The following is a 13,159-nucleotide window of genomic DNA, read 5'->3' as shown; positions in this document are numbered from 1 at the left end:
GGTTTTCACATCTGAGGTCTCTTTGGATATAGAATTGAGCCCTCGGAATAGGGGGACTCTGCTGCCACCTCTGCCACAGTAGATAGTTTCTAGAAGCTATGCATGACAAGTAGCGTCGTCTTCTCAGTGCTCAGAGAAATGAGACCAGGCAAAGGCATTAGGATTTTGACCACACCCTCAATCTCCTTTCCTTTCTGGATCTACCCTACTGAGGAAGGACTTAAGTCGGTAGCTGTAAGTTGGCCCATGAAGTGGCAGTGTGGGTTCTGGTCCCAAGAAATAGCCTTCATTGTACAGCTGGATTTCAGAAGTACCCTATGAATCATTTAACTTGGACAAAAAGTTGATAACTTTGTTCTCTGTGGAGAGAACCCTGAAGTGGGGGCCAGTAATTATTCAGAGTCCTTTCATTGATAGATTAAGGTTGCATCATATTGAGCCAGTCTAGGAAGATGTTTCTATTTTAAAATCTTATTTTTTTGGTTTAAAAGTCTTTTTTTTTTCTCTTTGAAGAATTATTCCCCAACCATATGTCCATCTTGGCAGATTCTAAGGGCTCAGGTGGGATAGAAGTTGATCTGGACTTTTCACATATTAGTATTCAGAAATACTTGGTGTATCTTTGTGTAATGCTCTTATAGAGGACTAATGGGGTTGACTTTGTGCTTAGTGCAAAATTCAGATGAAGGCATCATGGATTGAGAGTTTTTCTTAGTTACTTTTCTCATTGCTGAAACAAAATACCCAACACCCAAAGTTAAAGGAAGAAAGATTTATTTGACTTACACTTTTTAGAGATTCAGTGCATCATTGGCTGGCTCCAAGGCATGGCAGAGGGGCGTCACAGAGGAGAAACAGTTCCTGGTGGGCAGAAAGCAGCAACACAGGAAGGTAGCAAGCAACAAGAAACAGTAGCAGCCCTCTTTGTGTCCCTTATTTTCTATCCAGGTTACCCTCCCTTAAGGCAGGTAACACTCACAGCCAGAGTGGGGTGGCCTTAATCCTGGCACCACACCATGCATCAATACCACCATCACAGCCTTCATCCCAGTATCACGCATTCTAGATCCCATCATCTCTGAAAAGCCTCACCTATGACCACATGATACTTTGGGGGGACATCTAGACACAAGCCACCACAGAGTTCTTCACAAATTACTTGAATTGAATGAGAATGTTACTCCAGTGCATATCTGAAAGAGAGGGAAATCATGCTGAAGAGAAGAAAATTCCTACAAGAATTGAATCAACTAACATTTAATGTATATTTCTGGGAAGTATTTAGGTTAGAAATTCATAGGTACTTCTAGATCTAAACATAAAAAGGATCACGAACTCATATAGCCTTAAAACTCCTTTTGTTAAAAAAAAATTACCAAACACAAAGCAGTGGTTTAATTGCAGGAAGCCAACATGAATGCCTTCCCATGATATTTCCCCCACAGTGTTGCAGATTGAACCCAGGGCCTTCCCAATGGGGGACAATCTCAGTTGTTTTTGTGTTATTTATTTTGAAACAGGGTCTTACCAACTTCCAAAGTTGCCCAGGCTATGCTTGAATTTGTGATTTCCTTGTCTCAGCCTCTCAAAATGCTGGAATTACAGGTGTGTGCCATGACACCTAGCTAACATGATCCCTTTCTTACCTGCCACCTTTCTAAATGGACATCAGCAAGTACAATACAGTTACATAGGGAATAACTCAGAAGATTACAATGTATCACCCGAGACATTTTTGAGAATTAAAGTAGCTGCTATTAATTCTATACTAGTGCAGCTAAGATTTTTCTTGTGAAGTTGGAACTTTTGGTCACTTTAGCAAGTAAAAATCCATGGAATTCATTATAGAACCAATTTAGAAAGTGTCGGCAAGGCAGCAAGGTTCTTATTCCATCACAAATAGCAGGAAATCTAATAAAAACATCTAGCAACTATTTGAGAAGTCAAAGAGACTTAGTTAACGTGTGAACTTCTTCTCTGGGCACTATTAATTGGAGCATTTTATTTGGAGATGCTAAAATAAAAAAAGTGTTCATCATATATTTATAAAGCATGTATTTTTCCATTCATCACCTGTAAATTTGTGGGACTGAAAGTACATGTCATAATTTAGGGATCCTGAGTATTCTTGGACAATTAGAGCCAGTTGGAACCTATCTTAAGCCATGGTGGAAATCTTCCCTTTTCTTGCGAACTTACATTTTTGTGAGATTTGTTGGAAGTACCAAGACTATTTCTTCATAAGGAAGGTCCAGTTGGGATGCAAAACTTGGACTAAAGCCTCAAACAAAATATCAACTCTAACGTCATTGTGAATGTTTCAGCAAATGCATAGAAAATCGAATGCACGACTCAGAAGTGACTTCCCAATTTGTTGCCTCTTGCATGAGGACGGAAGTGTTAACAGTGATCATTTGTCTCTTGACAGGTTCTTCTTGAAGTTTTTCCTCAAATGCAACCAAAATTGCCTAAAGAATGCAGGAAACCCACGTGACATGCGGAGATTCCAGGTGGGTCAGTCTGGTCTTTCTTAAATCTTACTAATGACTTGTGTATCGAGAGGGGTAAAATCTTAGGCAAAAGAAGAATTGGAGTTGTTTCCCCGGAGGTGAAGCGCAGGTCCCCGGGGCGTCTGCTCTTTAGGAGGTTTTTATTTTTATTCACTAGGAATTGGGCCTGAATCACCTGTGTTTTCTAGTCCAGACAAAAATGTCCTTGAAGTCCAGTTGGAACTTCCTAAATGTACTCTCCTGACGTAACACCCAGATTCAGTAAAGCATATAAAAATGATGAATTTTTTTCTGAAAGTTTTGTAAGCAGAAAACTAATATATAAGAGTAAAACTGTTAAAATAGAAAAACCAAAAAACAACAACTCTGGCCCCTTCTTTTTCTTTCTACTCTCCTTGTACAGTCTTGGAAATTGGTGGCAGCAATGCCCTATTACAAATGGACTCTCTGAGAAATAGAGTCTGTGCAAAGCCATGTGGGTGACCTTAGTTCTCTTTCAGAAGTGTTCTCACTCGGCATCTAGAAATGCTCCCAGGCCTGCCACCCTTTACGGTGTGAGTGGTGTGTTCATGTCACTGTGTAGTACCTTTATAAAAGGAAAAAGATCCAAAAGCAAATGTGCTAATGTCTATAGCACAAAGTGTTTGTGGGTTTTAGGAAAGGTGACTAAACTCTAGACACTGTAACTCTCTGACTTAAGGTGCAAGGAATGTGCTGGGGATTTTAGTGAAATACTGATTGAGGTCTGGGATGGGACTGGAATTTCTAACAAGCTCCCAAATGATGCCGAGACCATGGGCCACACATTGAGGGGTGAAGTTATAGACTCTTGCATGGCTGTCCATCTAATTTTGTGGCTAACTTATTTGCATGATCGATGTTAGTTTCCCATTACTCTGTTGTGTGCTTGTACAGTCCATCAGAGCAATAGCACAGTGCTTAAAGTATGCTCTTGTGTCCATTTAGTAGGCTTTAAGTGCAGATTGCAGTGTATGATCTGTGAGAGATTCCTGAAAAGTTTTAGTTGTGTGTAGTCTCTGAAGGGATTTTTAAAAAAAGAGATGAGACTTATTAGCTTTACTGAAGAATAAAATCAACGAGAAAAAGACCCAGTCTCTTGAGTTTCTGTGATACTTTCATAAAAATCATCTTGGCTTCCCCTACTTTTTGTCTTAACAGAAATAAATCGGGGGGACCCCGAGATTTCTAGTTTCTCTGCTGGCCACTTCCTGATCCCAACTTTGTAGACATAGAGTGCTTGAAGCTCTCCACAGGACTGTGGTGAGCAGGAGTCAGCTTGGCAGTGAAGCTGGTGAAATCACATGTGTGGCACTAACCAAGTCTGTGCTCCTCAGTGTCTTGCAATGTGTTGGGTTTAGTATGCACTGTTTTGTGGCTTGCTTTGGTCTTAGAATGAGCCATCCTTCTCTTTTGACCAGGTTCGGGTTAGGAGGAGCTGAGCAATGAAGTGGGCCTGACGCAATGTATACCTACTAAACATGTCTCATGCCTCCAGTACCAGGATCAGCTTTGCTGCTCTTCTCAGGCAGTAAAACTGAGATGGACTTTTGCCACATTGGGAACCTAAATGAGCTTTTGTATAGCATTGTTTAAGACCCAGGGAAACACTTGAAAGTCTTGAGTTATAGGAAAAGAGCTTTTATAAAAGATGAGAAGTTATTTCAATCTATTCTTTATGAGACAGTCTAGAAAGTTTTAATTTTGCACATAGATTTGTTTAGTAGAAAGACTACTAAAATAAGGAGGTACAAGTTGTATTTCTAAAAAGTCATATAATCTTTCAGGGCCTCTGTTTCCTCCATTCCAAGGTGAAGGTACAGGGGCACCTTGATTCATGAACTTAATTCTTTCCCCAATTCTGGTCATAGAATTTGTTCCATGATGCACACTATGCTTGCAATTCAATTGCAACCAGTATTGTGCAATGAATTTTGCAACCAGAATTGTGGAAAGAAAGAAGTTCATGTACAGAGGCACCTTTTAAAATGATGATTCTGAAGGGGAACATTTCAAGTGAGTGTAGAAGTAATTCCAAAAGATAAAATGTAAATGTAAACCTTTGAAGAAAAAACCTTGTAAACTGAAGACTAGGGTTTCTCAACTTGGGCGTAATTGAGATTTCAGACTGGATAATCTTCAGGATTTGGATGAGGGGTGTGGTGTTTATCCTGTGCATTGCAGGATGTTTATAATATCACTGGTATCTACTCACTAGCAGATAGCAGTAGAGAACAGCCCCCTTCCCTGCTACGACAACCCCAAACGTCTCTTTGCTAATTATCTCCTCATGGAGAAGAAAAAACAACTTCTGGTCCTGTATTATAGCTGGTGACCTCTTACAAACTCTTAGTAGCCCAAGAATGCGACCTTCAGACAGATATGATTTATCTGAACCCTGACAATGCCTGTGATTCTCAACAATTCCAAAAATATTTTTAGTAGGGGAAGCTACTTCGGCTACTACAAAGTCAGCTTTTGAGTTGAAGAAGAGGTACCTCACTGTCAGGGATGATGGATTCCTTCTTGCATCTCAAGTTCAATTGCCTTGTCCCCATCCATCACTCACTACCTCCCAGAGCGGACAGATTAACCCTGCGGCAGGATGAACTCTCATTTGATATTGTATCTCTACATGTTCACACATTTCTTCAATTATAATTTTTATGCAACTAACATTTGGTCTGATGTATGTAAGTCGAGGGACATTCATACAAACAGAAAGTAGATGGATTGACTTATACAGTTGGACCAAGCCTCAGATATCCCTCACCCAGGCTTTTAAGTTTTTCCAGTCTTTTTCTTTTCATGACTATTTACTGCCCTGTTCCTCTGCATCATTTCATGCTATTGGCCATTCCATCCTTCAGGATTCCATCTTTTCCCTGTGGATTTAATGACGCCTTTCATTCATTCTCCCCCCACCCCACCAGGATGCCATCTGTCTGCCCTCCTGTAAGTGTTGGTATTTCCCACCTTTCCTTCAGACATCCAGAACTTTTCTCACTTACAGCTGTGCTGAGTATCTTTCTGTTGCTATGCCACTGCTGTTTGTGCCCTGAAGATTCTGGGGGTTGGATCTTCAAGACCTGTGCTTAGGTTCAGCTCTGGCCATCCACATGCCTGTGGGAGAACTCCAGCAACTTCACCCCAGAAGTCCCAAACTGAACTATTGTCATTCTCACTTTTTTCCCTCCACATTAAGCTGGTGTTTCCTCCATCCTCCTTGATTCATTGCATTGGCTCATTTCTAATTTTGCTAAGTGCTGGGCACATGACTATCGGTGTCTACATTCAGTGTGTTGCATATTCATGTGACATGTGTCATGTGACTCCCTCTGTGTATACTCAAGGATATTGGTGGTGATGATGATAAAACTAACATTCACTGAATATTTTGGGAGAGGCATTTCACGGAGTATTTTATATGAATTACATTTATCACCCTCTTAGAAGCATGCAAACATGGATGATTTCCATTTCACAAATGAGGAAACATACTCACTGCTGTTAAATCATGCGTTCAAAGTTGCACACATATGTGATGGTGAGGCTATGGTTTAACCCAAGCAGTCTGACTCGGATACTGTCTAACACTTCGGAACAGTAAGGAAATTGAACAGAGTTTGTAGGCAGGGATACAGGGAAGCAATAAGAAGAGCTCTTAACACTTGAGAGCCATAGAGACTACTTAAGGAATAGCTCTTGAACCTCCCAGAAACCTTGAGAGGGGCTTTCCAGAAGGCATTTGCTATAAGACAGCCTCAAGCTGCATCCACCTGAAGAACAGTCACACACCACTGCAGCCCATCAAGCAGAGGCGGAGACGTGTGGAAGGGAACTGGCCTGGGCACTGTTGCAGAACAGAGTGGCAGAGCAGGCTGTTTTCACTTGCAGGCACTTTGGGTAAGAGAGCTCTCTTTCAGCAGGCAGCTTGGGTGTCGATTCACCTAGGGAGGTTTGGGAAGCTTCTTCAGACAGGAAATCCCACTTCCTTAATGGGATGTGAGTGAAGCAGCCCTCAGACACCTCAGAGGACCCTGTTGAAAAATCATGCACACCTGTAATCCCACCACTCTGGGATGCTGAGGCAGGAGTTTCACAAGTTCGAGCCCAGGCTGGGCAACTTAGCGATTTAGTGGGACCCTGTTTCAAAATAAAATTAGTCAATCAATAGAGAGTTCTGAGGATATGGATCAATACCAAGACCTTGGCTTCAGTCTCCAGAGTAGGAAAAAAATCATACTGGGATTCCTAGGTCTTCGAATTGAGCAAGAGAGGGAGTTTTCCCCACAGCTCTCCTGGCTATGCCATTTGCTGAAGATGTCTTATGAAAACAGTATATATTTTCATGATTTTCCTCACAGCACATGAATTGAGAAACTGGTTTCAAATACTTTTATGTCCCTATTGCCTTGCATGGGGAGTCAGACAGTGTCTTTTTGGGGATGCAACACTTTGGGTCTACTCTTACCCTGTCCAACCCAGCTTCTCAGACATCTGATGGGAAGCACCCTCCCCTGCCTATTAAGTGGCTCTCTCCAGCTGTCACTGTCGCCCCTTCTGTTCCATCCCATTCTGTATGCTTTCCAGGCCAACCTGATCTTCACACAGCAATGCAGAGCGTGTCTCTTCTGAACAGCAATCAGGGGCCTGTGTAGGTGACTGAGAAGGACATAAGAAAGGTTGTTGATCCCCTGACATGTAAAGACATTCTGTCAAGCAAACTCAGCCTCACAGCAGCTGGGTTTCTGGTATGTAAACAGAGACTGCTTAATTACACAGGTCATGTCAATTAGTGTGACCTGAGTGTTTTCAAGAAATTAATCACTTTCTGCAGAGCTTGGCTGTGTTCATACTTTAAGACAGTATGGAATAAACCTTGTAGAAAATCTGGTCCAATCTTTTTTTAAAAACTTATAATGAATGTTTTCTTTTGAAATCCCTAGGTTGTAATAAGAGTAAGAACAAACTCGCTCAAATAAAACAGTGGATATAGGCTTCATTCAGGTCTGGTGGGTGTGGGGACAGATGAGGGAAGGAGGGGTGGGGGGAGTGGGGATGAAAGAGCCCATGACACAGGGAGAAATTAAATGTGACTAAATGAGCCCACTTCTTCATCTTGACACTAAAAAGATGCTAATGTCAAAGGACTGTGTTAAAACCTTGTCACAGTCTGGTTTTTAACTGACAGGAGCCAGACAATTCGAGGCTGAGATGTAAATCCTTATCTATAGCTTTTCTTGTTGGGACTGGCAGAATACAGGTAGTGAGGAGAGGAACAAGAATTGGATTCAAATTGTCACAGTGTTGCCATGATACCCAGGGACTGGAATACTGTATCAATTTCCACATTCATGTTCTTCTTTCAAAACCTTTTTATGTAAGCTTTAAATCCGTATCCACATATAAATACAAGATCTAGGGCAACAGCAGGTAGGAGTGTAGTATAGGATATCTTCATTCACACATACACACACACACACACACACACACACACACACACACACCCAGTAGTATTTATTGAAGTGCTAGGTGCTAAGTCTATAATGGTGACTGAGGAAGAGGGTTTGCCCTAATGAAACTTGTATTTCAATTCAGATCTGATTTTTTAGGATAACATTAGCTACTATAACTAATGCATGAAAAATATATAATGGCTTTCTTACAACAGAGGGTTCTTTCTTGCTCATATAATAGTCCTGGGAGGTATTCCTGCCTTGGTGAGTGGATCTTGTCTTTGAAGGGATTTGGGAGCCTGGGGTCTCTTTGTGCTATGCCTGCCCCATCCTCTAGAACCTGGTTGTCTCTGTTATCTGCGTGAAGGATGTACGAGAGAGCACACGGATACCCTAAAATCCTTGGATTAGAAATAGTCTGTGTCAAATCTGCTCACAGCCCATTGGCTAGAAGTCAGCCACATGGCCAATAATAACCACAGGGGGACCTGCCAATGGTATTTAGTTGTGAAGCCTAGGAAGAAGATTAAATGGATAAATAAGGAATAATTTCCCCTAGCCACCACAACAAAGTTGTGTAGCAATACAAATAATTAGAAAATTTTAATTATTGCTGTAAAGAAAATTAAACAAGGTATCATGAAAGAAAAACAGTGAGGGTAGGTGATGGGAACCTACTTTAAAGTTGGTAATCAGAGGAGGTGGCACGTATGCTCCGAGCTACAGCTCAGAAGTACTGTTACCCTTCCTGTTTCCCCAGTTCCCATAAAAATGGTTTTCTTTTAAGAATGATAACATGAGTTATAATGTATAATGGCAGTCCTTGTTTTTTAAAAAAATAAATTCTAGAAACTGGAGAATTTTTATTGATTCAAAATGCCATGGTGTCCCTGAATCACTACATTACAAGGTGTGACTAAAGACTTCATTAAAATATGTGCTCAACCTCTGCAATCTCAGTCTGCTTTTAGAGGCCCTCATATAGGAAGAGAAATACGCTCACTCTTCCATTTCTCTCCACTCTCCCTCCCCTCTATCGTGGATGTACTTACATTGTTTTGACAAACAGCGCATCTTGCAATTAAATTCTTTACCAACAGAATGCCAGAGGCCTGAGCTGCTTTCACTCTCTCCATACAGAATAATTTCAAGATGCACCATGCTGATTAATTATACTGAAAGCAGCTCTAATGATAGTTTCAGGATACAGGATTAATTCACATAACATGGTAAACACAAATGGTGAATTTTCAACCTGATATATTAAACCATTATGGCTGATTGGGCAGATATGGAACTTGGCATGAGGCTATGCTAAGCCTTGGCAGAAAATATGCATCACTGAGAAAGGATCTTTCTGAATGGGATTTGAGGAGTGTAGCTGTGCACTTAGAGGAAGTGTAGTCTTCTATTAAGTACAGTCATCTTTAAAGAACATGTAAAATACGTTAAAGGATAGGTGTGATATGTTTGGTTTGGTCAGTAGTCACTAATGGGTGTTGGTTTTGTGGATGCTTACAAGCATTGAGATTTAGCAACAAAATATTCTTATATCTATCTACTTTTCAAATTGTACTTTATAGAGTTATTGTTCTATGTCAAACACTGTGATAAGTGTATATATATATATATATATCCCCACACAATGAGTACCTTTTAGGGAAACTTGAATAAGTTGAGTGGATCATATCAATGTCCTGGTTATAATACTGTATAATAATAATTTTGTAAAAAAATTATATTGCTGGTGAAGGAGACTAATGCATACATAGATGCTTCTGTATTACTTCTTACAATTGTGTGTGAATCTACAATTATAACAATAAAAGATTCAACCAAATGTAAGGCATCAGCAACCAAGATGTCCTTCAAAGGGTGAATGGACAAACAAACTGGCAATCCATACAATAGAATAGCATTTAGTGATAAAAAGAAATGAGCTGTCAAGCCACAAAAAAAGGCATGGATGAATCTTAAATGCATATTACTAAATGGAAAATCTGAAGAGACTGTGCACTATATGATTCCAACTAAGTGACATTCTATAAAAGACAAAACTATGGAGACAGGGAGAACAGCCAGGATTTGGGGGGCGGGGTGGGGGTTAGGGAACAGATGGAAGAAGGGCTTCATAGGGTAGTGAAAAGATTCTGTGTGGTATTATAATAGTGAATACACACATCATGGACTTGTCAGACCTATAAGATGTATAAGCACATGTGGACTTTAGTTAACAGTAATGTATCAGTTTCAGCATGCGGATTGCAACAAATGTATCACACCACCACAAGATACTGATAATAAGGAAAGTGAGTCAAAGTCTCCTGGAGGTATAGAAGAACTCTCACAGACTTTCCATCTAATTTTTTCTGTAAATCTAAAACAAGTCTACGTGTTTTTAAAGGAATTAAATTCCTACCCTGAATCCCTCACAGCCTACATTGTTCCCCGACCTGACTGCTGAATGGCTTCTTTACAGATTTGTCAGGTGGTGAAGTTAGAGATTTACAAAGTCAACTAATCTAACAGTTTTAAAATGTAACAAATGTAGCAAATGGGCCGACAGTTGCAGAAAGGGAATCCTAAGCAGATCCAAAAGAAGGCTGCCTGTGTTAGGCATTCAGTAAGTTCCCCTTGTCTGGGACCACATCCACTCCAGATGGAAACGCTGGTTATCTCATGCACACGAGAAGCTCGAAACTGACAGTTTTACGTAGCTTTGAACAATTTTAAAGTGAAGAGTGTGACTTTTTTTTTAACTCTAAAAATGCAACTAGATTGAAAAAATATGTTGTCACATAAGGTCTCTGAAAAAATGATAAAAGGGAGCCCGAGCGGTTATGACACTGCAAATTTGTGCAACATCTCCTTTTACAGCTTAGAAAACTAAGGCTTGAGATGTTTTAAAACATCCTCAATGCTGTAAGACAAATTAAGAGCAGAAGAGAGCCGGAACCCTCTGGATTCTCAGTCCACTTCTCAGCCACGACACCCACTGGCCTCTCAGCACACAGTGCAGGTTGCACTTGGCTGTCTGGATTCCCCTGTTACCTTTCAGTGCAAATCTCTGCTGTCTCCATGGCTGACTACAGTATAAGTATTATTTACATAAAAATGGTCTGCAGCATTTAGGTCATCATTAACTTTGTCCTTTAAAATATCCTTGAGTGAGATGAAATGAGATATCCTCAGAAATGTGCCTGATTGCTAGTTTCTGTCTGGTTGAACGATCCCAAATAACGCATTAAAAATTATGGAGGACGTGTGAACCTACAGAAGGTAACAGTGTGGAACTGTGGGAGGAAGGGAGTGGCTAGCTGAATTAAATCTACGCTCAAGAGTCAAAGCAGAACTATCTCTTAACAGAAAGACAAGAGAAGACAGCTCAGATCCTTGTGCTAAACAACCTCAGACCTCTGTGAAAGCAGACTTAGCTTGACTCCCAAATGGTGACACATGCTAACCCCAAAAGCTCATCAAGAATCTAAACCACACTCTCTCCACAGTGGATCAAGACATATTTGATGAGGTCACTGGTGTGTAACTTTTTAATCATAATTGTAACTGGTGCCCTTTGCTTATGTGTGCCATTTCAACTAGAAGTGGACCAAACATAGAGTTGCCACACCACTGCCTAATGAGGGGACTGTGGCAGGTAGACCTGGAAATCAGGAGCAAGCTAAGTGCATTCCTTAGCAGCTCGGATTGTAAGTCAAATAGTCCTGACTTTGATTCACAAACTTCCCATAACCTCAGATGAGGCAGTTATAGGACTGAGTTGTAAGCCTACTATGTGCCAGGCATTATTCTGTGTCTTAGGGAAAGGGCAGTGATTAGGACAGATAAAACTTTTACCTACCAGGAAGTTAGCTATTACTAGGAATGTATAAGGGGTCAGATAATAAGTAAGCAGCAAAAGCAAGTTTTAGATTCTAATAACCTTTATTTTTTTAGGACTTAGAGTTCAACACAGGACTCTGTGCTTGCCAGGTTAGCACTGTGCTGTTGAGCTATATCCTTGGCCATCTAATAACTTTGAAGAAAAAATAAAAGAGGGAAAATGCCTAGACAGGAATTATTTTTGATTGAGTGATGAAGGAATGTCTTTGAGGAGGTGACAGTTTGGCTGAAATAAGAGTAATAAGTATTTAATCATTCAATGAAGTGACAGAAGAGTTTCCCAGGGAGACAGAGTACTAAATGCAAAGATGTTAAGACACACATGACTTTGGTGCATTCAAAGAAAATGAAGGAAGAGAAGAAGGCCAGTATATTTGATTAGAGCCAAGTGGACAAGAAAAAGAGTGATAGGAAAAAAATATATATATGTATATATATAGAGAGAGACAGTGAGTTGGTTGGTTGGTTTGTTTTGGTTGAACTTACAACCTCATCCTTGCTAGACAGGCACTTGTGCTGCCCAGCCCAATGTTAGGACAGGTATAGGTTTGTACACCTGTCACCACAACCAGAATTTTGGGCATTTCCATTACCACAATGATCCTACCCTCATGCTTTTATAGTACCCATGATCATCTATTACCAAAATTGTCTCCTCCTGTTAGAACCCACATTTTCTCCTTTTACCCAAACCCTGGCAGGATTGGATTAAAGACCACCACAATGGCACTGTTTTAATGTAATCAAAGTCCTGTCTCAAAGTACAGTCACGTTCTGAAGTACTGGGGAGAAGAGATTTACCTTTGAATTTTGGGGGGCAGTCCATGAAATGTAGCTTGTAACCTCAGCATTGGCTTTTTTTTCACTCGACATATTTCTTTGAAGATTAAAACAGACAAGTTGATAGTTTGTATTTTTTAACTGCTATGTGCTGTTCCATGTAATAGCTCAGTGGCTATTTCATGTACTTCAAATTACTGATTTTAGTCTTATTATTAAGGGCTCTGAATTAATACAAAAATAAAATGAGCTGGACTCAGAGGTAAAGCAATCATGGAATGAGCCAACTTTACTACTAAGCTCCTACTGAGCTTCCACATGTTAGCACTGCAAACCAAGATTTGTAATTCTTTACTAGTTACTCAAAATTAAATTACTGAAGTGGTTATTTTCTAGAGGGAGGTATTTACTGTCAACTTACAAATTTAAAGGTTGGAAATATTTGTAAAGGTTAATCTTTCCTCTGGCTCTATATCTGTTGGGGAAATGTGC

The 13,159-nt window shown here is 40.3% G+C and overlaps 1 protein-coding gene across 6 annotated transcripts in view; it reads left to right on the top strand.

Moving 5' to 3' along the window:
* The window catches only part of Ebf1 (EBF transcription factor 1), a 427,788-nt gene that overhangs the window by 285,693 nt on the left and 128,936 nt on the right, over window positions 1-13,159 (top strand). For all 6 annotated transcript variants that reach the window (XM_063230720.1, XM_003473317.4, XM_063230717.1 and 3 more), the window contains one exon: window positions 2,429-2,510. In XM_063230720.1, the coding sequence (XP_063086790.1) occupies window positions 2,429-2,510 (82 nt within the window). The remainder of the gene's footprint in view (window positions 1-2,428; window positions 2,511-13,159) is intronic.

Source organism: Cavia porcellus, unplaced genomic scaffold (genome assembly GCF_034190915.1).
Source record: "Cavia porcellus strain 051 isolate PalLab524CR breed Dunkin Hartley unplaced genomic scaffold, mCavPor4.1 scaffold_19, whole genome shotgun sequence".
In the NCBI taxonomy this organism is placed as follows: Eukaryota; Metazoa; Chordata; class Mammalia; order Rodentia; family Caviidae; genus Cavia; species Cavia porcellus.
This window is presented reverse-complemented; position numbering and strand designations above follow the sequence as displayed.